The following is a 27,377-nucleotide window of genomic DNA, read 5'->3' as shown; positions in this document are numbered from 1 at the left end:
AGCGCCAAAATGACAAAAATGACCCCAGTCAAGGACGAAGCAGGCAACGGCCCAGACTTTGAAATCCAATGCTGATGAATTGCCGGGTGTTTGACTTTGCAAAGGCGCGCTGGATTATATTGATTTTTCCCCCCTTTTTTCTTTGTGTTTGTGTCACTGAGTGTGATAGCATGAACAAAAAATACAAATAAAGAACAGGGGCAAGAGAATGCAATATCGTGTTTCATTAAAAAATCTATAGGATATCTCATTACAGCCTCATGATTTTCTTTGGAAATGGGGGCCGGAGCTAGGGGGTGGGGGGGGCGGCGAGATAAATGTGCTTTCCTGTCTCGGATGGCTATCTCGTACTTTGTTGCCGGTGGAGAAAAGCAGGGACAGTTTGTCGACTGCTTCCGCTCGCATGTTTTTTTTAAAGTTTTTTTTTTATGTTTTATGACCGTGGCAGACAACTCGTCCTCGCGTGGCAGGGCTAATCGAAAAGACTCCTCCATCACAAGATCTAGAACCAATCTGGCCATTTCTACCATAAGTTAGATTATTGTTGGGGGGGGGGGGGGGGGTAATACGGATATCTTCGAGTGATAAATCCGTCTTTGTCGCACCACCCGGAGCGGCGCGCGTGCCGCATGTTTTGCGATTACTCCCACGTTCCCGGAGGAGCTGAACAGTGTTGCAATGTCTAATGGATCAAACGGAGACACGTGTTTCCCTTCTCCATCATCTTTAGTGACTACAGCTCAAAAGTTCAGACTGTGACTGTGTGTGTGTGTGTGTGTGTGTGTGTGTGTGTGTGTGTGTGTGTGTGTGTGTGTGTGTGTGTGTGTGTGTGAGAGAAACATCGACATTGTGAGAAACATTTCTGTGGTGCTTTTGTGTCACAAAGAAACGTTTCTGCACAAGAGTCAGAATTCCATATTGTTGCAGAATGAATCTGATCTTCTTCTTCTTTCACTATGTTTCAACAGTTGTCCGGCGAGACGCTTGTTCTCCCTGCTCCTCCATGTTGTATGAGAACATGAGTGCTGAGTTTTAAGTCAATGAATACACCTCAAGGACGCAGCTTGTTCTGTTTTTTTCCTCTTTCTTTGTCAGGCCTGCAATTCGCAACCGTGTTAGTTGTCAAAAGTGAACCTTGCTTCAGCTTTGACATGAAAGTTGAAGCTTGTCTGTAGTTGTTGCCTTTTGGAATCATGGTGTTGTGTGTGTGTGTGTGTGTGTTCGTGTGTGTGTTCGTGTGTGTGTGTGTGTGTGTGTGTGTGTGTGTGTGTGTGTGTGTGTGTGTGTGTGTGTGTTTTCTCCTCTGGCAGCATTTGAAAGTGTGTGATTTGTCTCTGGGCCTTTTTTTGCCCGAGAGTTCATCTTGAAGAGCGTTTTACTGGAAAGCAGCAGCTGCCGGCGTCGGCCGGCATAGTGCGATTCTTCTTTGGCAGACTTTTCCCCCCCCAACACGCAGGAAAGGTTAGTCCAATTCCCAAATCCTGGCACCCGGCGACGGTTTTAACCTTCACTCCACCCAGTTAACTCGAGAAACACGCCGCTGTTCCTTCGCCACTTTCCCAATAATTGGTGGGGGCGTTGTTGTTTTTTTTGTGTTTTTTTTAGGACGTTCCTCTCGCGGCTCTCGCAGTGTGACCGTCTGCGTCGCTGTCGCCCCACCGGGCCAATCCTTCATCGCGGGCCCATGGGGAGCGTGATAAGAAGGGGAATTTGAGCCTCAATCAGTGCTGGCTAATTATCACAACCGGGGGGGAGAGGAGGGGGTTTCCCTCTCGACCCAGTCCCTCCCGGATCTCTGTTCTCTGTTGGAAGCTCCGTCCTGAATGACTTCACGTGGTATTTTTCCCACCCTTGGTGAATCTATTTATTTGGTTTCCTTATTACTTTCAAATTAAATCTACTATTCAGTGTCATTATTCCCGCTCAGATGAGTTTATTGTGTGGAACATTTTGGTGGCCCTCACTTTGTTTATTTACTTATTCATTCCTTTTAATTACCTTTTATTATATTCAGAAGTTGATCTATGATTTGGCATTATTTGAATTCATACAGTTTCTGTTTGATGCATGTTCACTTTACGTATTTCTAATTTTTTTTTTTGCAAATGCGTGTATGCCCTTACATCATTGCCGATTTAATGGCATGTCTAAGCGCGGACAGGAGCCTGTAGTTTGGCCCAATTACTGTCAGCGGGATCAAGTTTAATTAAGAGCTATGCAGTCGTGAAGTCGCTAATTTCATTATTAAGAATGCAGTTTGATTACACCCCCTCAACGTCGCACGGGGCATTGTGCCGGATTACACGTTTGCATATTCCTGTAAATGTGGCCGTCCAAGTGTAATTGTTCCGAACGTTGGCGAAAAATGAATGCTGCACTAATGAGTGCAGAGCATGAATCGCATAGCATTGGGGGGGCCATTTCCCCATCACGCAGAGGGGCCGTTTGTCTGCGCTCGCCATTCAGCGCGCTCCTTTAACTGCAACCGGGGACGTGAAAAAGAAAAAAGAAAGGAAACTGTGAGTTTGACTGACTAAGCTTGAGTAAGTTAAGCAAAAACAATCACTGTAATTGGGATCCCAGTCACGGCTTCATGGCTTTTCACCCAGTTAAAATACACACACACGCACACACACACACACGCACACACACACACACACACACACACACACGTACACACGCACACACGCAAAATTGGATCTGGCCAGATTTTAAAGGGCACCGTGGCTCCTCCGGAGGTGTTTGTCTCGTGCCTCGACCGGCGCAGTGATTTAATAATCATTGTCGCCGTCATTCATTTGGTCCGCGAAATCCAGGAAACGGCGTCGAAAGCCGGTCGCAAATTCTCCACAAATTAATAGCGATGCCGTCGGAATGCGTATTTCGTCCGAACAGCGGTTTAAAAGTCGAGCGTTGAGTAGTATTTTGAGCTCAGCTGAGAAGTTGTGGAGCCGGTTCAAGGTGGAGCCTCCCATTGTACAACATGAGATATGGGTCATTGGGAAATGAATGCGATACTTTTGCCTGTCGCCACTCCTGAACACAGGACACAGAACCCGGACTCTCAAACCCGAAGCTTTCGCTAATCCTATTAACCAGAGAACCACTGGAGAGGGATCCACTCGGTCATCTGATTAAAGGGAGCGAGTGATATGTTTTGTTAGGGCGACATCTTTCCGGCAGTATTCGGCCGCATCCCGGGCCGATTTTGTCGTAGGCGCCCGGCCCTGCCCGTGACCCTGTCATGTTTCCCTCCGGGCCTCCGGAGTTTCACAACGGCAGCGAGCAGACAGGATGACAGGGAACTGCGATCCGGGAAAAAAAAAAAGAAGAAGAAGAAGAAAAAATTGGACTCTTCCCTCTTTATAATCTGCCAGTTGAGCGGGTGCCAGTGCAGGACGGCGCCCCGATCATTTTGTCCGTCCCTTTATGGCTTGGCCTCAACCCCTTTCCCCTTTTTTTTCTCCGTCGCGCCGCTGTGGGGAATCGCGGAGAACACCAGAATCGGTGGGCCGTGGTGTCCCGGGGACCCATCGCGGCCCTCTTCCCCTCAGGCGGCGGTCCCGGCGGCGGCGGCGGCGCTTGAAAGAGGACGAGCGGCCACGCTGACAGGGAATCGGGAAAAAAAGTGAGCGAAGGGGAGATGGACTCCTGCGTCGTTCGTTCTCTCCTTCACTTGAGCTCTGCCCTTGCGACGTTTTCGCCTCAGATGTCTGTCCTCCACGCCCGGTCCTTTCCTCCGGCGTGCGAGCGCGGCGGGCGGCGCGCGGGAACTCGCTCCGAGAGCTACATGTCTTTTGTCCTCTGTCCTGAGGAATCTGCCCCCTTACTCCTCTCTGTTCCATCATGTCGTAATGAAATAGGTGTCGCCGCTCAAATCTTCGCCCGCTCTTGATTCATTTCAAGTCAAGTGCTCAAATGTCAATTTTAAGAAAATGAAAGGGAGTAAGCCAGCCGCCTTAACTTGCAAGCACTCCATAATAGAATCCTTGTAGGGACATTTGTGCTTGTCTTTTGATTAAAAAAAGATCCCCCCCCCCCCCAAGATACATGCCTCAAATAAAGAAAGTCAGACACAGCTCGCCACACACACACACACACACACACACACACACACACACACACACACACACACACAGTCCCTCCCCATTTGGTCTCGAGATAATTGTTATTTCCCCGAGGTGGTTCTTTTGTGACAGATGGGCCTTAGAAGGGAGTTTGTAGAGACGGGAGGTGGACGGAGGATTCTGCTCTGAGGAGGGGAGGAACAGAGCGGCGGTATGAAGATGAAGGACACGACGAGGGGGGATGGAAATGACGGCGAGGCAGCAGCTCGGTGAACGAATTGCCGCGGTCCATTACAAAGATCCACCTCTATTTTTGCCGGCGTGAAAGGTTTCGATTAACCCTCAGTACGCTCTCAATGATTTTGTACTCTCGGATTATCGTCTCCCCATGAAGCTCAGAGATCCAGTGGCACAGTATACAAAAGGAATGAAGAGCAGAGTGGGGAAATCGTATATATATATATATATATCCCTACCTGTAGTCACAGCAACAAGAAGGAATATCTATGATACTCTTTGGCCTTGTCACCACGTCACAGTGGTTGTAAATGTCCCTCAAGTGCGTTTACTTTTCGGGACGTCCAGGATCCCCCCCCCCCCCCAAAGTCCAAGCCACAGAGAGGGCCTCTGTTGTTGAACGGCGGTTGGTTGTTTTTCTTTTCCCGGAGAGGTCTGCTCTGTCTCAAGAGCGGCTCAATAAAGAGGGGGCAGTCAATATGGCTGCCTCTCGGATGGCGAGTCAGCGAGGGAGGAGGCCTCCTGCTGGGCCAAGGGTAGAATAGGAGAGAGACAGGGGGTCTTTGTGTGCTCGCTCACTCGTCTCTACGGGCTTCCCCGGGCTATTGCGCCTAACACCGGCCCTTCTTTTCCAGAGCCCGTTCAGGGCGGGAATGTGGCGGCGTTGGTGCCGGAGCCAGATCGACATCTGCGCTCTCTGTTCGCTTGGTTCAGTGGAAACGAGCGTCGCTGGCGTAATCAACGGGTCTTTTCTTTTACGAAACCCCCAGTTTGAAAGAGGGCAATGGGCAGACCGTCGGATAATCTGCGGCAGGAACTCATGTTTCCGAAGCCGCAATTGATCGTCGGTCGTCGCAAAAGCGGATTTCACCGGCCGCCTGGACCCGTCCGAGTCTCCCAGGCCCCCTCGAGCGACGAGACGTTGGCCCCCGTGCCCCCCAAAGCCTGCGAAAACATATTACCCCGAAACACTTCCGCACATCTCACCATGACAGTAAGCTCTGTGACATGTGAAAACTGGCTTTTTAGCTCTGGCTCAAGATGGGCTCTGGCCCCCCCCCCCCCCCCCCCCCCCTGCACTAGTTCCATGACTCCATTCCGTCTGAGAGCCACGGGGAGCGAGGCAGCGTATCAGGCCACCACCTTAAACTGGGCTCCCAAACCTTTTACGGCTGCTGAGCAGAGTGGATTTGGGACAGGGGTAACAGCACATACTTATCAAGTAGACAACCTCATTTTCTAGCCCCTTTGCTCTGCGCTCTCCTCGTTCTCGCCGGTTTGCCCGGTATGGAGGTTCCTACTTTTCAAAGACAAATAGGGCGGGGGGCTCCCCCCCCCCCCCCCCCCCCCCCCCCACCCCACTGCTGGGCCGGAATGGAATCGACTCCCCACACTGTAATGTGGCTTCTGACACCTCCTTCCTCCTTTAACTCTGCAGCTGTTAAAAGCCTGCAGTGTTTCAGCGCTAATGAATTCTGGCATGAGGATGTGGATGTGTGTGTGTGTGTGTGTGTGTGTGTGTGTGTGTGTGTGTGTGTGCGTGCGCGCGTTCAACAAGAGTCAGAATTCCATATTGTTGCAGAATGAATCTGATCCTCTTCTTCTTTCACTATGTTTCAACAGTTGTCCGGCGAGACGCTTGTTCTCCCTGCTCCTCCATGTTGTATGAGAACATGAGTGCTGAGTTTTAAGTCAATGAATACACCTCAAGGACGCAGCTTGTTCTGTTTTTTTCCTCTTTCTTTGTCAGGCCTGCAATTCGCAACCGTGTTAGTTGTCAAAAGTGAACCTTTCTTCAGCTTTGACATGAAAGTTGAAGCTTGTCTGTAGTTGTTGCCTTTTGGAATAAAACAAAACAAAGTTTTGTATCAAGTCAAATGCTTTGGATAAAGATCCTTCTTCCCTGCTGAGATTTCAGCCTTATCTCGCTCATGTGGACGAACACGTTGGACTCAACTTCCTGAGCTACGGCCGCAGTTTCCCAGCTTCTTATTGCCCCGTTTATCAAAGTCCTCGAGGTTCAATTCAGTTGTTCCCGAAAGGACCCTAATAAACAGTAAGTCAAAAACACTGCTTTCCATCTTGTCCATTACACCTCCTCGTCTCAAACTGGATTCAAAGAAATCAAATTAACGGCTCGTGCAAACTCTCCTGACCTGGCCACAAGGTTTAGATTGAAGGGCCGGATCATTTTGTGAAGCTGCAGAAAAGGAAATACAACATTCGAATTTTCACTTTGGAAATAAAATGAATAACTCTCTGCGGCTCTTTTTGCCCTCCATGAACATGTTTCGCTGTCTGCCGCCCCTGATTGTTCGCCCCTACCTCGTCCTCGGAGGTTGGACTGTGATCCCCACCAGTTGCATTAATGTTCTGCTCTCACGTCCGTGGCGCGCGTGTTTACCTGTGTGCGGTTTGACGGGCACGGTGGCATTGACGGAGGAAAATGATTCCAGATGGAGATGCTGCGGATGTTGTGCAATAAAAAAAAAACCCCGGTCGAGTTGAGAACGAACCATGCCCCGTCAGGCTGCCGTCGAGCCCCTCGCACCCCCCCCCCCGGTTTCGTCCTCGCCTCCGGTCCGAGTCCTCCTTCCGCTGCCCTGCCCTGCCGACGGTGGACGTTGAATGGGCGAACTGAGAGCAGATGGTTTCGCCATTTTGTCCGACAGCAGAGTCGAAGCTCTGAGCCCCCTTCCCCTACCGCTCCTGCCGTGGGGATAAAAAGCCGCTGAAGGCGGCACTTTTTTTGGCTCCGAGTCAAGATGCCGCAGTAGGACCTTAAAGCCCATTCAGCTTTCTCCTGAAGATGGTCCGTTTTTTTCTTTTCTTCTTTCACTGGAGGAGAGCCAGGGCCTGGGCCTGGGGGCTGTTGTCCAGCCCACACACCCACTGTTTCACCAGCGCAAAGCAAAGATGATTAAGCGTGCCGTGGTGCCTCTGGTTCGCAGGAGTGACGAACCCCCCCCCCCCCCCCCGGTCTCTCTCCATCTAAAATACGCCTCGCCGGTCGCGTCGTGTACGCCCGGGCTGCACTGGATTCATTGATTTCCTGAAATCAACTGCTGGCCTCAGTCTAATTTGAAAAAACCACTCACTTACTGCTGCGAGTTGCTTACCGCTGAGAGTCGCGGCCGCAAATGTGTTGTGCTGGCTTAGGGCCGTATATTTTAAGGCCCTACTGCTGTTTATTCACATCCACTCGTGCCTGAAGGGATTTTTAAAATAAGATATTACATGTTTTAGCACTCGTGCATCAGCAGATCTAATAGGGTCTGTCTCATGAAATGTTAATCCGCTTGCACCGGGAGTCGTGCCTCGTGCAATTTTCTTGGCCTTTTCCGATTTTTAAAAAATTTTTTATTCATCCATCGATTGCAGAAGTCGAACCCGCCAATTCCCGTTTTCTCTCTGAGAACTATAACTTTCAGCGTACGTTGGCGTTTCTGTAACTTTCCTTTCAATGGAAAATTCAATTGTATGTTCATAATAAAACATTGTCTATTGGAACGGCACCAGTGCCGCGACTGCCTTCGGCCTTTTCACTGCTGATGAAAGACAAAAGAAATATCAGGCCGAGATTCAGTGCTGCCCATTGAAACTGAGTGGGGGGGGGGGGGGGGGGGGGGGGGGGGGGCTCGCTTCCCCTCTGTTTCTCTTGTAATCTTCTCCGTCGGGGACTTGCGCGTGGAGGCGAGTGCACGGCATATGTCGCCTCACATTTCTTCCCTAATGTGAAAGTGGAAAGTATTTATTCAGCTCTGTCATTTTCTGCAGTGTTTGGCCTGTAATTGTTTGTGCTTCCAAGAGAAACTGCGCGTACCGAGGACAGGAAGCCGCATCGCCACCGCAACGGGGCCACACTTTACATTGCTTCCCTCTGTCGGATCTCACACTAGGGACTTGCCGCCGTAAGGTAGAGGAATTACCTCCCATGTAGTTAAATAGCTGAACCATTGACATTGCATCTCCCTCGCCTGTTTTCCGTCTTCCTCTTTCTGCCTCTTTTTGCCCCCCCCCCCCCCCCCATTTTCTTGGAAGGGAGCAGGCATATTTTAAACTGCATTTAACATTCAGCCACTCCGTTCACTCCACTCGCTGCATTATTAAAATACCTTCATCCCCCTTAATACATTTTTTTTCTTCTAGCTCTCCCTATCGCTGCAGGACTGATAATTGGTGTTATTTATCTAAACAATACCACTGTGCGACTCTCGGGGTGGGAGCGCTTGAATAATGGATGAGGACAAATACGAAGCAATTGCACTTACTCTGGCTCCGGCACCATCCATGTCGGCGCAACGCTACCATTTATGCTTGCGGAACAGGAAATGGCAACCGCGCTCCGCAGTGTTCACTCCTTCACTGCTCTCTGTACTTATAATAAAGCAAGACGTGATATTAACTTGCCGGGGGGGGACGACGCCGCACTGGGTTAAATCTGTCAGTTCCTCTTGTCCTCCATCCCAGTGGGGCTTGTGGCTCCATAATGAAAAGCCTCTCGGAGTCTCCGGGATTGACTGAGGCGCAGTGGCTGAAAAGATAGAGTGAACAAAAAGACGTTTGGTTTTTTTTTTTGTTCGGGGAACATCTCAGTGAGAGTTTAGGGGCCACTTTAGGCCCCCCCCCCCCCCCCCCCCCCCCCCCCCCCCCCCCCCCCCCCCCCCCCCCCCCCCCCCCCCCCCCCCGGCGCAGTCGATGACATCCTAGGAGATGTGATTTCACAGGCCCACGTCTTGTGGCCGAACTCAAACCACCGTTAATAACAAGTCCCTTGCATTCCAGTGATGGGCAGCAGGTTTTCTCCAATTCTCCACTGCAGGATAAGTGCAAAACGTGTTCTTTAAGCAAGTCATTTGTTCTCGTCTGTTTGAGCGGTTTTAATACACTCGGCCCGGTGCTACATTTAGTAATACATCACAACAGATCACGATTAAGCTTTCGAGATGTCGGCGTGTGCAGCAAGCCTCACACACACACACACACACACACGCTGGCAGTTAAATTCCACGCCGGTCTTACGAGTAGATGAAATAATATTAACATTGGCATCAGCTGCTGGAAACACGGACTAGACCCGTTGTTTGCCATTAACAAGATTTCCATTTGACGTATCGCTCATTGCTGCTCGGGTCCAAGTCCTGTTCTTGCGTAGTATCTGTGTATGGCATCCAGCTAAGACCTCTCTCTCTCTCTCTCTCTCTCTCTCTCTCTCTCTCTCTCTCTCCCATCTAGGTTCAGCAGCGCAGCCCTTCATCCCCTTCTGGTTCACGGCGGAGCCCCAGGACACGCTGGCCATCCGGGGCAACGCGGCGGTGCTCAACTGCTCGGCCCACAGCGATGCGGCCACGCCGGCGCGCATCGAGTGGAAGAAAGACGGCACCTTCATGAGCCTGGTGTCGGACGAGAGGCGGCACATACTCCCCGAGGGCCTGGTCTTCAACCACGTGGTCCACTCCAAGCACAATAAGCCCGACGAGGGGACGTATCAGTGCGTCGCCACCATCGACAACCTGGGATCCATCTCCAGCCGCACGGCGCGCCTCTCCGTAGCCGGTACGTTCTGCGAGAGCTACATATGAGGAATGTTATCGTATCGTTATCGTTGTGGTGTGAAATTCGCCTGTGCTGCCCTGTGAGCGAAAGGGCACACACCTCTCTCTCTCTTCTTTCCACTCTGCTCCGTGATTGGCCGGGAGGCAGAGCGTCATCATCTTTAGTGACCACAGCTCAAAAGTTCAGACTGCCGGGTAGCGCTCTGTGTGTGTGTGTGTGTGTGTGTGTGTGTGTGTGTGTGTGTGTGTGTGTGTGTGTGTGTGTGTGTGTGTGTGTGTGTGTGTGTGTGTGTGTGTGTGTGTGTGTGTGTGTGTGTGTGTGTGTGTGTGTGTGTGTGTGTGTGTGTGTGTGTGTGTGGGAAACGCAAATGGCCCATTGTGTTTTTAAAGTCTGTATAATTGCAACAACCAATGGAACAAATAAAGGTCTGAAAGCGGTTGACATCTTGACTGAAGGCTAATTCAATGCCATGATGTCAGGAATATGTTAATTAGTGTTTTGCCCGTTCAACAGGTTTTTGACACTTCGTCTTTACACAGTCCAGCCGTGCACTCGGTCTTGACCTAGTCTGGTTTGTCCTTGAATTGCTCAGCACCCGCTTTCTCTTCTTTACATTCCTGGAGCCCGAATGTGTTGTCCCACTGGATAACTGCTTCTAAAGTGGTCTGATGTCTTTAAAAAAACAACAACAATCTTTTTAAATTACTGGCCCCGTAATGTGACCTCGTTCGGTTGGGGAACAGCCATAGTGATACGGGATTATTAGGTGTTTTGAGTCAAGCCGTGCCCCGAAATTCAATTTGCAGCAGGAGGAGTCACAGAATGCTTTCTGCTCGACAGAGCTCTGCCAGATTTTAAGACTCTCAAGAGGGAGGGAGGGAGGGAGAGAGAGAGAGGCCTCTTGTTGACAATGGGATCGTGCAGTATAAGCCTCTCAGATACCTCCGAGTGCCTGTGTGACGTTAAACTGCCTGGCTGTGATTCTGTGTCTTTCTGTAGGCTTTTTGCATTACAGTTTAATGAGGCCGTACGTTACTGTTGGAGAGATTGCAAACATTTAGCCCCTTGCCACTCAAAGAGTTTGACTGCATGCGCAACACGGTGTATCTGGGCACCGACGTGGAGTCTCATATCTTAGATGTGAGTGATCCAGCCTCAATGACACAGTGAGAGGTGACATAATTAGGATCCGAGAATTTAAAGTGACATACAGTATGTGTTTTCCTGCTACACCTGCAGTAAGAATTGTCTTAAAGCCCCCGTGTTTAATTTTTTTTTACTTTTCTGGCGGCATCTGGTGGTAAAGTGGCAAACCGCAGCCAACTGAGCAGCCGACAGGGGACACTTTATGACGCCGCACCGCTGATCTCCGTTTCCGGTTTCCGGAAGTGCTGAAAATTCATCATGAATGCGACCTATTCTGGACTGTTTTGTGCAACAACCGTGTTCAACACCACGTAGCAAACATGGCGACTCACAGGAAGGTCGGGTCCACGTCATGGAACTATATTTAACTCATTCAAAGTTGACGGAAAAACATTGGTTCTTTGTTGCAGGTGATTGATTATACATACATGAACACACATTTATGGACAATATATTCAATTTCTGTGAATAAGTTCTTCTAAATAGTACACACTGTAGCTTTAATGCTAATGTGTCTGGCTCTGTATGTCCTGTTGTCATAGCTTGTCTTAACCTCGGGGTCGCCATCGCAATTCGGTCAGGCAAACTAAAGAAAACAGAAACGAAGGGCAGGAGTTTCTCTCGAGCAATGTATTTGTGTATAGAATGAGTAAATGCCGTTGCGCTTACATATGCTTCAAGTCCTCTTCGACAACAGCAGGGGAGGTAGACACAATGTCCCGGTGCTTCGTCGATACCCGTCACTATACAGCTGCATCGACGTATGATGCACGAGGGGACTTGTGTAGTTCCTCTGCTCTCAGACAGGTGCACAGCCAGTGGGATCTACCTGGGTCAACCGTGATGGGATGTTAGATTCAATCAATTTTCGACTTGAAGAGTGGAGCGGGTGAAATCTGTCGGCTATTAAAGGGCACACACACACACACACACACACACACGCGGTTTTCTCATAGATACGCATAGACGTAAAAGCATCAACCATTGTACGCATTCATACATGCAGTAAGTGTTGGACACATTAACCCATTGCATTTATGTTCCTACTTACTCACACACACACACACACACACACACACACTGATGTATCTCCAGCTGGCTGGCAGGTGGCCAATAAAAAGGTTAATTGCGGTGTAGAGAGAGCAGGCCATTAGGCCGCCATCAGACCCGGCGACGACGGTGCAGGCCGGGGGGGTGGGGCGATCGTGACCCCCTCGGATGAAATGATGGAATGAGTCACGGGTGGCTGGCGTGGCAGGGAGCTTATCCGACAAATACCAAGGGTAATATCAGGGATTGATTGCCATGAGACGTGCGGCTCATTCTTCTCAAGGAAACACCTCCGTCCTTCCACACATCTCCACCATCGTCAGGCGAAGCTGCGGTTCACTCCGCGGCGTCACCTCTCACAAAGCTCCTGCTCTCGTCCACTTTGTTTGTCGATGTCCACACGTGCGCAAAAATGTGCATATGTTTTTCTTCATTGGCAATATCACACGAAGATTAGACGAGCCATAGAGACAAGAGCATCGCAAGCATTTGTGAATTGTCCTTTAAATGAACTTGATTACTTAATAGGATGTAAATGGCTTTATTTTCCCACCTTACCGAGGTTAGGCTTATGCTTATTCATTTATAGGGACAGCAGCAACATTATAGAATAGCACAGTGTGACTTTAAAAATAGGTCACATTGAGCTTTGCAGTGTAGTGATTTATCATAGTGTCAGTTGTTTAATGAATAATAGTTGTGATGTGACTACGATGATAAGCTTTTTTACTTAATAATGTATTAATACATACTGGATATAACGTCTGGCATGTGAAAATGCTCTGTCTTGTGACACGATACATGGAATATTTGGCGTTTATTCACCTTTGAACAGATGAAATGAGAAATTTTACAAAACGGCCGTGACTGTGAAAAAGGTCAAATTTGTCAGTATTAAAAATATTTAGAAAGAATAGACTACCCTTTCATTGTCTAATGGGGTGAATATTTCATTTTTAATGCTCTGCGATTATGTAAATCCACTATATACTGCAGCCGTGGTTATTATGAGGGATTCTGGTTGTTGGCTTTGGAGAGACACATTCATGTTCACATCTTTTTCTCTCTCTCTCTGCCTCGCGTTTCTTCTTTGCTCTTGCTTTGTCATCCGGTCTGCCGGCGTCTGTTTTTTGGCCTGTGTGTGCACAGTCAGATACGGTGGAAACACAAGCAGACTGAGAAAAAAGAGAGAGAGGGGGTGTGTGTGTGTGTGTGTGTGTGTGTGGGGGGGGGGTGATGGTGTGGCCTTGTAGGCCGCGTCTTATGTATTCAGTGTGCGTCTCTGCGGGGAGGAAAAGGGAGGGGGGAGAGAAATCATAGGACGGGGGAGTGAGCCAGCGAGTGAGTAGTGTACAGCAGCGATGGGCGGCACACAGAGCGAGACGCGAGGAATGAGAAATCCCATCTTAACTGTCTGTCCGTTCCCCCCCCCCCGCCCACCGCCGCTCCTCGCCCTGAGCCCCAGCCCTCCTCGAGAAGCGCTCGAGGTGAACGGGGGAAACCTCCAAATGAGAAAACGGAGAATTCATTTGGCCTCATCTCTCTCACCGTCCTCCGGCCTCTTCCTTCTGCTTCCGCTGCTGACCTCTCCCTGTGCAGATGAGACACCCCATCACTCACACATATTGACTTTCAGTTTCTGCTCCTCTTTGTTCCCCTCATGTCGTCCCCGCGCACCTACGCAATACTCTGCCATACAAAGATAAGCAGAGCACGTTTGACTGAAATCTGAATTTCTCCCACACTACTAGAAATTGCAGCACCGGCACCCTTGGTGTGTCATGTGTGTTGCCTCACATTCAAGCGCGCTCATCCTCTGACTGAGTCGGGCGGCCTTTGAAGGATTTGGGGCTGTCGGCGGATGCTTTAATCCCTTTTTTTGATGTATTTTAATGTGTTTTATTTATTTGTTTTGAAGGGGGAGAATGCAAAAGTAGAAAAAGAAAAAGAACAGATGATTGCATCCCCGTTGCATTGGAAGCCCTTTGTGTTATTGCAGGAGACACTTTGTCGGACGTGCAGTGGGTTAATTAAGTCGGCGTCCGTGCGATAATGTGTCTTGACGGCATAAGAAGTGTGTGGATGAAGACGTTCATTTGGGATAAAGCATCATATAGTGGTGCACGCGCACTGAGGTGGTTGGCAAGAATTATTTTTAAATCTCCTCTACCGCCTTTTGTGTTATATTTATATTAGATTCATATTTATATGCAGCACACTCATATGCACTTTCACACTCACTTCTTACACCTCAGAAGTGTCAGTCGAGGGATTCTCTCATTAGACAGTTAAAGGAGGCTGTTCATAATCAGCGGGATTATATGTCATTGTCAGCTTTCTGCAGTCGACTGATTTCTTGTAAACATGGAACCCAGTTGTCCCTTTTCTGGTTATACACGGGGAGCACAGCTCCAGGAACCTGATGTTCCTGAGGCAGCAGAGAAAGGAGAAAAAAAACAACCTGATGTGAAAATAATAAGTACGTAAGTAAAATAAAGTCTCTCTCCGTGGCTGAACAGTACAATGTAGAAACCAGACTTTTTGGAAAAAGGAAACTGGGCAATACCTCATGGCAGAGACGCGTCCGAACTTCTCCAGCTCCAAACTCAATATAACTCCTTCAACCTCAGCCTCAGTTATTTGTGTGCGTGTTATTTCCCCACTCCCAATCAGTTCTCTTCTGTGCGTCCAGTCCATGTCACTTTGTGTCAGCACTGAACTCACAGAATGATTATTTTCATCATCGATGATCATTTTCCCGATGAACTTCTTTGTCTACAGTCAGAAAAATAATGAAAAATGCCTGCGTCCTTTCCATCAGTCCAATACGTCTTCTTTACATTTTCTTATTTTCCAACCAACCATTTAAAAAAAACAAAAAACCGAGATGTTAAGTTTAGATTTATGGATAACAGAGGAAAACATTAAATCTGAACCTGGGACCAGTGATTTCTCTGACATTTTTGCTTAAAGATGAAAAAAAAGAAAAGAAAGATTTGTCGATTATTAAAATAGTTGCTGATTCATTTTCTCTTCGTTGACTAATTTATGAATCGACCCAACTGTCGCAGGGCAAAAACTCAAGCGGATTAAATGACACATCGGAGGCCGTTATCTGAAAGGTTGATCAGGTCGGAGATAAAGTCCAATCTTATGATGTCTAACCATCACAAACACTGAGCTGATTCATTCATCCTACTCATGCAGTGTAGATTTTTCCTCACACTACTTTCCCTCTCTTTCTCCTTCTTGTGTTAACACTCTCCATCCTCTCTCGCACTCCATCAACCTCCTGTCCTTTCTTTTCCCCTCCTTTACTACCTCTCCATCCTCCATTTTCTCTTTATTATCCCTCTCTACTGCTCCAACACATACCCACTGGTGTCACACACACACACACACACACACACACACACACACACACACACGAGCACACACACGCATTTTGCAGTTACACAGTGGCTGCACCGGAGCCGTAAAGCACCTAACAAACAGTAATACATCTCAAAAACAACACAAAGCATCTCTCTCGTTCTCGAAGAAACACCCAGAAAGAAAAATACATCAACCGCGTCATTGTTTTTCTCCCTAAAAATTAAATATTTTCATGTGTGCGTGCGCATGCGAGTCTTGACCGTGTTGTTTTTCTCTGTACAGTAAGACGACATTTTACACACCCCAAAAAATGTTCCACATTCTTCTCCCATTGTTTGTTGCCACACTGTAAATGTGAAGGCCTATGCAGCCTGTCACATAAGACAGGTGTCTCTGATCTGCGCGAGCGTGAAATGGTTATTTGATCAGTCATCGTCCTGCAGCGTCGCAGGGATTCTTTGTAAACTTGGATAACAGGTCCCACAGCTGTGAACTGCATTATACAATTTACTATAGTTGTCCGACAACAGAAACCGCAAGTACAAATAAGTTCTGACAATACTACACTCAGAAGATCAGATCATAACTATATTTAAAAAACAGATGTAGCTACCTGGTCCGGAAAGTGAAGCCAATGCTGAATTGCCCTAAACATGTATTCTCTCGAGATGACCAGCAGAGGGCGACTCCACTGGTTGCACGAAGAAGAAAATGACTCTGATTCCCCCTTGAGTTACAATGTCAGTAAGCATTTTCCCATTGAGTTTACGCTCTCAATCGCTAGTTTCAAGTCGTCTTCAATGCAGCGTGATGTTCATTTAGTAAATTATAGTCTAATTTGGGGTAAAATGGATGATAAAGCACGGTGTACATTGGGGTGTGTGGATATCATGTGATTGACAGCTATCCCAGGTGAAACTCGAGGCTTCGGAAACCAGTGGGTGACATCACGCTGGGTTTAGAGCAGCAACAGTTCATCGATGAAGGGTTTGGCAATCGATTACTGAATTAATCGCCAACTATTTTAATAATTGATTAATCGGCTCAAGTAGTTTTTTATGGGGGGAAAAAGTCAAACCTCTCTGATTTCAGCTTCTCAGATGTGAATATTTTCTGGTTTCTTTGCTCCTCTGTGACAGTGAACTTAATATCATCGGCGTGTGGAAAGAACAAAACCTCATCTCTGGGTTTTGGGAAACGCGGTCGTCATTTTTCACCATTTAATGACCCTTTTCGGGACCAAACAACTCATCGGTTAATCGAGAAGATAATCGACAGATTAATCGGTTATGAAAAGAATCGTTGGTTGCAGCCCCAGCTGGGTTGCCACTTGGGTTAGATGGAGGACTTGGAAAATGACCCAAAAAATGCCTGCTTACATCCTGGTATAGTTTCCACATGTAACCACATCCACCTCGGTGTAAACATTGCCTCATCAGAGCCCCCCCCCCCCCCCCCGTCCGGGTGAAGGCCCTTATGACCAATAATGTGCAGCCTTGCTGCTGAGTGCCGGGGTCACCGCCATGACGAATGGCTCTGACCGGGGAAGCGGGGTCGGGGTCACAGTGGTCTCCCATTACCCCGATTTTCCATCTGTCTCTGGCACACGCGAGGAGGGGACGGAGGCGACGCGACGGGAGGCGCCGCAGCCAAAGCACGCCTCTCTGCCGTCTGTGTGTGCCTTCATCACATTTGGGAAACATTCAGGGCACGCAAGTATTGAAATAGGAAAAAGAACTGAAAGTGCTTTTTAATGGAAAAAAAGAAGAGAAAGAAAATAGTATTTGAAATGTTCTGGCCTCGCTGAGAAAAATATGATGTGGGAAATCTTGGTCGAGGATGAAGCCGCGGGGAAAGATCCATCTTTTTTTCCCCTCTCACTCTCTTTCTCGCTCTCTCTGGAGGACGGCAGGGGAAAATTGTCGCCAGGGAGTCTGTTGGGCTGGAGGTGGATGGCAGTCTCCATTTGACGTGTATTCACTGACTGATTAGGTCCTCTGGGTGGGTGGAGAGGCTGATGGAGACAGCCCTATCTCCGCTCTCCAGACACCCCAGTGCCTGGTGTGTGTTTCTGTGTGTGTGTGTGTGCGCGCGGGAACGTACGCGCCATGCGTTTAATTGTCTTGTGTGTGTGTGTGTCTATATGGAATTCCTCCACTGTACGCGACACGCCGTCTTTTCGACAAAAGCCTTATGCCGACTGTAAATCGAAAAGTTGAGCACCGGTGCGAGGTGGTTTCGCAACCCAGCCTCACGAGTGCTTGCCCGTGTGGCGGGCTGATATTACCTCTATATAACTGACACCAAAGGGATGATGGTGGATATGAAACCGTATTCGTCAATGTGTGCTTGTAAATGTGGGAATTCTTTTGCATTGTGCACAGTTTGCCTAATCATGATCTAATCAACTGTAATTATCATCATTACTTTTTAGAATAGTCGACCTAATGGCAAGAGGACCCAGTAATAGCCAGTGTTCCCCCCCTGTAACACCAAAGTCCTGCAGTGTCAGACATGTGACAGGTCACATTACCCACGTTGACACATCCACACCAGCGATAAACTCTTCGCTTGTGTCTAAGTATGAATAGACCGATAAGACGGCAGTGCGTATTACTCTAAATGCGTATTAGTCTGGGGCCTCTCGGTTCATTTTTTCTATTTTCCAAGAGGCGTTACCAATGGAGGCGGACCAAAATGCCTCGCAGCAGCAATTGGATAGACCTACAACCAGTGAGAATCAACGAATCACGTGACGTCTGTTGAGCGACGCGGGACGGTCAACAGTAGGGCTGCAACTTACGATTATTATTGTTTTGGTCCAAAAAGTGTAATAATATGCTGAAGCAAAGAAACCAGAAAATATTCACCTTTGAGAAGCTGAAATCAGAGAATTTTGACTTGTTTTTTTCATTCAAAACTACTACGAATCGATTATCAAAATAGTTGGCCATTAATTTAGTAATCAATTACTAACTGATTAATCGATCAACCGTCTCAGCCCTCGGCGGCCTGCGATGAGGATTCCACAGCGTCTGTGAACGAGCGTTGGCGTTTTTTTGCGGGAGAACTCGTTCATCAGCGGCAGCCATCTTGGTTCTTTACAAAAGTCCCTTCTCTCCGCGTCACGGTGTAAGCCCCGCCCACTATCGGAAAAAATCGGCTGTGATTGGACCGGCACAGATTTCTCCCGGCGGGGATATCACTTCCCTAATTGAGGGGATCCAGATGTAGTCTGGCAGAGCAAATTAAATGAGCTGCCGGAATCTGCCTTGGCCCCGGGCTTAAGGGGAACCTGCTAAGTGAATACAAATTCCTCAGTAAATTAACACTCGTTCATGTGGTGCCGCCGCACACGTCCTCCGAGTTCTTTAAGATTCTGACGGAGTTCGTCCCGGTGTCCGTGCTTCCGCTCAGCCAGTGTTTGAAAACAGTCCAAACACCAGCGGGGGGTATTTTCTCTCACCGAAACCAGACGCTGCCTTCGGACTGTCAAGCCGGATCAAGCTCCTGTCCGATTGGACTCGGCACCACTTTCGGCCCCCGTTCCCGCTCCATGCGTGGGCCGGCGCCGCTGCTGCGTCCTAACGAGGCCGATAATCGACCGCGGCAGTCGGCAGATGAGGATAAAACTCTCGGTGAATAATGTTTTTCCCGAGGCCCGCCGCTCCCCCGTCCCGCACCTCCCCCTCCCCTCCCCTCCCCTCCCCTCCGCCACCTGAGCTCCTCGTCGCAGCTGCACACGGCGCAATGTGTAAGGCACCTGCGCGTCGGCCATGATTCTCCGCCGCTCAAATCTTCCCACAAAAACCTCAGAGATTTCCCCCTCAAACGCTCTCCTCGTCGCGCCGGAACCCAGAGGACGGAGTCGTGGCGGCGTCAGTGAGCCGCCGGAAGCCGGAGCGACACGCTGATCGGTTTTGAGGGTTTCGTCTTCCAACGATGTCCTTGCTCCCGTCTCCTCGAAGATATCTCCTCGTATTATTTGAGGAGCGTCACCGCGAGGGGGTCTCATGCGGTTTTTCTGACCTGCATCTCAACCGGCTCCAAATCTGTGGCACACTCGGCTCATCGCTCCTTCGGAATTTCACGATGCCGCGAACTAAGCGGCCTTTCGAATGCGGTTGCGGTCATCCTCCATGTCGCCGCGAAAAAACGAATCACAGACCCTCGGAACCGACGAGTCAAGAGGAACCACATGCACGTCCACCGTCTCAAAGTCGAGCCGCGGATCAGCGCCACGCAGGCGAGCCTGAACCCTTCCACCAACGTCCCAGTCTGCCGAGCCTGGACTCCTTTTGTGATTCACAGTCGTGAGCACTATCTGGTGGTAACGACGCTTGTGTTCTTGTGTTTTTTGGCAGAGAGCGGAGGAATGCAGCGTTCACTAACTGAGTAGCGCTGCATGAAATACAAACACCCCCCCCCCCCCCCCCCCCAGAAAAAAAGAACATAAGGCTGGAACAGATGATCTGAAGGAGTGCAGTTTCCACTGCAGCTTTGCAGATCTCGACAAAGCAAACAACTTCCACCGTTTCCTGAACTCTGGATTTGTTCTACCGCGGGTCAGTGTGCGCGCAGGGTTTCGTGCTGGAATGCCAGAAAGCGAGGCGGAGTTTTCTACACTAGTCCTCGCCAATGAAGTTTTGTCGCTTCTGGCACTTTTCCGTGGGAAAATGTTCAATTGTATTATGTCAACTGGGGGGGGGGGGGCAGAGATGCTTTTCCAAAAGTGCATTACTCAGTTCTGCCATGAGGAAATTACGTGAATGTTCTCCTCGTGTCTCGAAGCAAAGTTCACACTCGAGTCCAAGAAAAGAGCTGCTCTGTGCAGGGACTCTTCACAACCTGAGCAGTTTCCCTTCGCTCCCGCAGTTTCCCTCAAAGTGCACGAAAAAAGAAAGGCAAAAAGACGGCAGACAAACCATCGTCCCCTCCCTCATTGACATTCACCCTCCATGTCTCTTTCCTTGTGGCGCCGCAGATGAAGATAAGTACGCGGCTACGCAGCAGCGTGCGCATCCGCATCGCACCTTCATCTCCCAACACCCGTCCGAGCCAGACAGTTTTCGAGCTTTTCATAATAATGAAACGCCCCCCGTATTTCAAAGCGAGATTGGGCTTCATAGGGCTTCTGAGCCCCGGAAGAGAGTTGACTCTCACAGTTAGTGTTTTTTTCTTCTTCCTTTTCTTCTTTCGATGGCTCCCCATCCCTGAGGGATAAGTTAGCTCAGAGGTGCACCTCCTGTATTCATCGGACACAACGGTCGGGCAGGAGACGCGGATGAAGTTCAGACCTGATTGTGGATATTCAAGGCCACTTGACACGCGCTCTTTGAACGGATTTCAGAGAGAATTGTGTCAGAGAATATCATTCTGATATTGATGCTCTCACTGTTTTTTTGTTGTTGTTTTTTTTTGGGGGGGGGGGGCCGGGCCTGAAGCTGAAGCACTGTCACCAGACGATGACAGGAAGAGCGTCCTTCTTTATGGCAATGCCCTGCGGCAGATGGGTTATTTGGTGATTGAAATGCGTGATGCCAGGGTGACAGGAAAAAAAAGCATTTCATGTTTTTCGCTTCTTCAGACTGTGAATAAAATATGTCTGAAATGCATATTTTACTCTACGCGGCGGAAATGTGGTGCAACCGCGAGGCGTCCATTGCACATTCTGCACCGACGGAGCGGCGGGACGGAGTGCACTGGAGGAAGGAGTGCAAAGTGCTCAGCTGGTGAGCGCCTCTGTGTTTCAGGCCTCGCTCTATTCACTGGATGGACATTTGTTGCACCACCCGAGCAGGCTTTTTTTTCCGCACAGGCGTCGCTGGCAACACGGCGGCAGCCGAGAGGCGGGGGGCCGCGCGGAGATGGGGCAAGCTCAAAGGTGCGAAGGGGCGACACCTCGAAGAGCCTCTTGTCTCCGCCATCACTCGATCCGTGCGCCACGCTTACTCTTCCGGCTGAGTGGATGATTTCACTTTTCACTCCACAATGCTTTTTTCTTCTCCGGGTGGAAGCGTGGGATGTCTTTTCTGTTCCCCTTGTCGCTTAGTTATGATGGTTTCATTAATATTATTTTGTTAGGTTGTTTTTTTTTTTTTTAAATCTCAGGAATGTCCTCATTTGCATTGATTTTTTTGTTGCTTCTAGCCAAAGACAGACAGTGTGCATGCATTCCTCTCTCAGCGTTACTATCATCAGAGTGGGTGGGGGGGGGGGGGGGGGGGGGGGGGGGGGGGGGGGGGGGGGGGTTTGAGGGTGCGGGATGGACGGGTGGTGCTTGCCAAGTGTTGCTGCGCACTGCCGAATGGAAAATAAAAGCTGGGAATGAATGGGGCCGCCGTACGTGCTCTCCATCCGGAATGAGGACTGTTTTTTTTTGGTGGGGGGGGGCTGCCGGAGCCTGTCCAGGCCTGCGCCAACACACACTCTCTCTCTCTTCATGTGCAGGGGCCTCGACATGCGCGACGCATGGCAGCACAAGTGTGAGCAAGAGCGCAGTGTGAAAAAACGGAGGGGCGCGATGCGCTCACGGGAGGGCGGAGCCTCCTTTGACGCGGCTGCCCTGAACTCTGTGTGCGAGGGCCCTCGGGAAGGTGCGCAGACTCTCCTCTCTCCACGCCGTGCAGGCTCGTGGCGGGTGGCCAGTGCGTGCACAGTGATGATTCCATTTGAGTCTGATCAGGCCTGATTGATGATTCAAAAAATAAAAATAAAGGCTGGCCGTGTTCGAGCGGAGGCCCCCCCGGCTGTTGGTGTTGATGTGTGGTATTATGGAATTGCCTTTTGTTCAGCCGACTGCGTCGTGCACTGCATCCCGCTGTATGCGAGTGTCCGAGCGGGCACAGTAACTTGTGCTCCAAGGTCAGTGGTGAGTATCCCCCCCCCCCCCCACCCCTTATTGTTTGTTCTCACACACGTGTGCGGAGGCGGCACAAAAGCGCGCCTTTTACTCTGCACACCGCTGAAAACGCGCTTCCCTTTCTGTCCTCCCTCGAGCTCACCTTTCAGCTTCCCCGCACATCAGCGGCGCGGCATTTCTCAACACTCTGGGGTCTCAATTCATGTTACACTTACCGTCAGGGAACATGAAAGCATCAAAGCAAAGTTCTTTGGCGTTTGGCGGTAAGCGGGCTGTACGTTGGGAATCGCTCCGGAGGCGAGGGGGGGGGATTGTGCCACCCGTAAAGGATGGAGATATGCCAAAGCAGTTTGTATGAGTGAAACACGGATTGCACCAGCACAGACAGACAAATCATTATCTCACCTTCCCCCCCCCCCCCCCCCCTTCTCTCCATGTTGGACAACACGGTGAGCTGGCACGCGAATGCCTACACATACACAATTAGGCTGGTTTGATTTTCCGGCCGTAGCATCTGCTCCTTCTGAAGGCGACGCACCGCAGATGGACAGGAGTAATTGCTAATGCCACGCTGCCCGACCATCCAGGTGTGCTCGAGATCTGTTGCATCCTCTCCCATTAGGCCCGAGTGATTGATTAGATTGGCTTTTCGCCGTTGGTTTTTTGTCTTCCTCGCCGGTCCCGATGTGATCACTTTGATGCCCGCTCCCCTCTCTCTCTCTCTCTCTCTCTCTCTCCCCCCTTTTCCCTCCGTGAGCCTCTTTGGAGAAAAGCCTCCGCCGCGCGTTTGCCCTCAGTAAATATACCCACTTCATCTTTGCAAATTTAATCAAGCGCAATAAATAAACAGCCTCGCTGTTGGTAGCGTGCGCACATCGGGCCACCGAGGGTATAACTGCGTGCGGCACACCTCGTTCAAGCACGACTGTTGCCCCCCTGCAGCCTGTTCTACACACATGCAGTATGTTTTCACAGTATTGTGAATATATATATATATATATATATATATGTATTATGTCTGTGTGTTCAGCCTGTATTATACACAGCATCTGAATCTTACAGTGTACAGTATCTTCGTAAAGGGACTGCTCCTCTCTTGTCAGTTCCAACCCCCCCCCTATAATTCGACCACATTTGGAAATTATGGAATTTGGAATGAGAAATTGATCCTTCAATCTTTACGACCTCCTCCTAAACCACACGCTGTGACGTGTGACGTGCACATGTTAACGGTCGCCTTTAAACGCAGCTCACTGCTAAACCCGCCGATGCACGAAAATGTTTGTTTTGGTTCCAGCATCACTGCAGGGAGACGTGAAGCAGACGCCCACACAGTTGGTGAAGTATTGAACTCTGCCGTGAAGAATACGTCCGCTCGCCGCCCGTGAGTTGTGTTTGACACATTTGCATTTAGCTCTCGTAGATCCACGGAAACGGAGAGAGTCTGATTTTTGCGGGGGAAAAAACGGTGCGCTCCTTTATCATCGTGCCGTGTGATATATATATATATATATATATATATATATATATATATATATATATATACTGCAGGTCAGGCTTTAAATATAAAATAAAATAAATGGATATCCTGAAGAAGATAGGATTCAAAGTGTACGCTGCCCTGCTAAAAGCCTAGTTTTTTCTTGTCCACAACGCGCCCCAGAGGCTCTCCTCTCTGTTCTCTCTCCTCTGCCCTTTACTCCATCATTCCTGCGGAGGGAAATGCACAATTTTCCTCCGGGCCCCATCCTCCATCCGTCTCATTTCCCTGCGCGCTTAAGCAGGGCGACCGGGCCGCCCCTGATAGGCATCTCCCGATGTGCCGCCGACGGCCCCGGATGAGAACCAGCAGCAGCGGCGGCGGCGGCGGCATGGCCCCCTCTCCAGCGAACAATAGAGCTCCCACTGAAGATGTGTGCTGGGAAGATGGGGAGGGGTGATGGGAATGTGCGGAGACTGATTGAATGCAATGTAACGCGGGCGAACGAGACAGAGAGTGGAGGTGGATGGTGCCGGAGGGAGGGAGGGAGAGAGGTGAGTGGGGAGGGGTTATCCCCTCACCTCGTATCTGTGTCCATCAACAGCAGGAGGGGGGGGGGGTGTGTTGGACGCCTCTATCTGGACGGCCTGTTGAGTCAGTGGAGGAGGACGGCGGGGCCCTCCATGCCGGCGGGGAGGGGCGTTGCCCGGGGGCCTTAATGAAACAAGCAGCCGTCGGCAGACGTGAGGACGGACCCGCTCGACGGCTCCTCTTCACCCGTGTTGGATTTGACTGACGCGTCCTTCGTAACCTCGCGGGTGACTCCTCTGACATTGGAAGCCGCTCCGCCGAGCTTCTCTCGCAGTCCTCCCTTACCTCTCACCCCCCTCCCCCCTCCTCCCTTCCACTCGCAGATAAGGCAGCGAGGGAAAAAGGGAGGGGGGGACGTGAGACGGAAAAGAGCGAAGGGATGTGTGGCCGTGGTAGCGCCGACACATTTGTCTGGGCTCGGGTAATGGGAGCAGCCGCGGTCGCCCGTGGCAACGACCCCGGCGGAACGTTGGGCTTACAAAATTGGCCAAGAATGAGCCAAATTTCCAGTGATAAAATGAGACACTTTGACATGATTATGGGTTCCTAATGCAATCAATATCGTTTCAACTACGACTATTGCCTGTAATGAAAAGGGGCCCTTTAAAAGCCCGGATCCCGCGAGGTGTTAGCCTGGCTGCGGGTCTGACTGTGAACACGGGGAGCAGAGGAGGACGTGCGATTCCCCTCGAAACGAGAGTTTAAACGCTCACAAACTGCGGATCGCGAGCAAGAACTTCAACTTAGTCACACAAGCATTTTCGTTCCACGAGAGCTAAAGATAATAATTTGATCGACAGAAAATTCAGCCACTATTTTGATAATATGTTTATTATTAAAGAATAGAAATAGAAATAGAATAGAGAATATGTACAATGTACAAGTGGAAAAACTGTAGAGGCAAATTTATGAAATAAAATAAAAGACAAGTTTAAAATCTGACAAAAGTCCCAACCAATATATTCAGGATTAATAAATCCTTTAAAATAGAGGAGTGGTTACCTATTTGTTATTGCACAGAATGGATATTGCCCTTGATGATGTATATATGTCAACAGAGCATATTTATGAGTTTAGAATTTGAATGACCCAGTCCTTAAGTCTGTTTGTGCGACTTTTGATGCTCCTGCATCTGATCCTCCTTCTGTCAAACAGAGGGCGGTGAAGTGGACAAGTTTTTCACGTGTGATGGTGTGATGATTACATCTCACATGATGGTAAACAGAACAGCGCTGGGGATTTTTGATTTGCCGGTGGAAGAGACAATCACCCACCTCAAGCTCTTGGAAGCTGTGATTTTTTGGGGTTTTTTTTTTACCCAAATGGTCAATAGATATAGAATTATTCCGCATATTAATATGATAATAAAAATCATCATTGTTTGCCGCCTCACATCCTGGCTGTTTATCATTTTTTTTTCGTGGGGGAAGGCTCACTTGGTTGGAGGTGACGCCTCGAAGTCTAATGAATGACCCCCATCATGTGTGGGTGTGTGTCTCTGGCCGACCGGCTGGTAACGACTATTGACAGCGTCGTCTGAGTAGATGGAGAGGAGATGATTACACGGGCGGTCATCAATTTCCTTCACCGCCACAGCGTTAAATCTAATTACCTGTTTTTAATGTTTCCCCCAATATACATTCATACATTTTCATCTCCTTACAAATGAACAGCACGTTTGTATGTGAATCAGTTCAACCACCAAGCATTATGTGACAAACACAAACAACGTGATAACTTGCAGATGAATGAAACAGTTATTGAAAAAGGAAAATCACGATTTTCTTTCCCATAGCAACGGAACCCGTCCCTGTCGCGTGTCCGTCTCCATCCCCCCCCCCCCACCCGTTCGCCTGGTCCCCCAACAGGCAATCAGGAGCTGTCAGCGTGCCAGCAGCCTCATCCCAACGTGTGCGTCTGACTTCATTTCAGATTGACGCGTTTCTATTTCCCTTCAATAGCATATTCAAGTAGAGAAGGGAAAAGACCCACATCTCTGCCTATTTTTGCCGAGCGCAGTTGTAAAATCGCAGCGAGAAAAGTCGCCCCGCGTAGAGAATGAGACGTTTAATAATAAGTAGTAGGGCGGAGTCGACTTCTTCTCCTCGCCTCAGTTGCACCCTAAACAGCAGCTGCACCCCGGGGCCCATCCGCGGATGCTCATAAATGTGTAGGCGGGCCCTCTCCTTTGCTCAACATCTGGCCTGCACCCAGGGTGGTTTAGTGGTTTAGCCGTTAGAATATTGCGCCCAGTGGGCCGAGGGCAGAGCAGAGATGAGGGCCGAGCCCTGCGGATTCAGCTTCAACGTACTTGAAGGTGTGCGCCGGCCGCGGATCAATGCCTTGAATGCGCCGCCGCCCGCTCCAATAAGCTTCTGTTTGCGTCTTTGTTTTTGGGCCAGAAAAACGCCGTGTCATTTCGCCCGGCCGCTCCAGTCGCCGCAGGTTGACGTTGTCATGTCGGAAATTTAACAAGAGGGCCGGTCTGTCGTCGCGGGGGGCACCGGCTGTCTTCCGAGGGCTTTTTTCTCGCAGTCGTCTCTTTTCAGACGCTGGCTGGTTACGAGGTCAGAATACGCTTTCTGTCATCAACCGCGCCGGAGAGCCATCTTTACAGCCCGGTAGATGAAATGAGAGCCCCCTGTCTGAGGGCGACTCTTGTGGAACACCGCCCATCCATCTTCCCCCCCCCCCTCTGATGTGCACACACAACACAAGCATCTCTGTGTGTGTGTGTGTGTGTGTGCGTCTGTGGTTGCCATCGTTTCAGTAAGCGGGGTTCCGTCCGTTCATTTTAACACGATGAATGAAGAACTATATATTTTTTTTTTTTGGCACGGTTCTTTTGTGCCAGTCGCTCCTGCAGGCAACCCCCGACCTGTTGGTGCAAGAGACAAATGCGTTGCGGTGATCCCATGCCAGCCAGCCTGTTTTGCGTCTCATCACTTCCTCACACGTCAGGCTCGTCAGGCTTCGTACACGCACCAGTCCCTCTCGCTCACTTCTTCATTGC

At 49.6% G+C, this 27,377-nt stretch overlaps 1 protein-coding gene across 10 annotated transcripts in view; it reads left to right on the top strand.

The window, feature by feature from the left end:
• neo1a (neogenin 1a) overlaps positions 1-27,377 on the top strand; it is a 151,607-nt gene that overhangs the window by 48,295 nt on the left and 75,935 nt on the right. For all 10 annotated transcript variants that reach the window (XM_035628085.2, XM_035628077.2, XM_035628083.2 and 7 more), the window contains exon 2: positions 9,540-9,860. In XM_035628085.2, the coding sequence (XP_035483978.2) occupies positions 9,540-9,860 (321 nt within the window). The remainder of the gene's footprint in view (positions 1-9,539; positions 9,861-27,377) is intronic.

The sequence above is a fragment of the Scophthalmus maximus genome, chromosome 4 (genome assembly GCF_022379125.1).
Source record: "Scophthalmus maximus strain ysfricsl-2021 chromosome 4, ASM2237912v1, whole genome shotgun sequence".
Taxonomy (NCBI): Eukaryota; Metazoa; Chordata; class Actinopteri; order Pleuronectiformes; family Scophthalmidae; genus Scophthalmus; species Scophthalmus maximus.
This window is presented reverse-complemented; position numbering and strand designations above follow the sequence as displayed.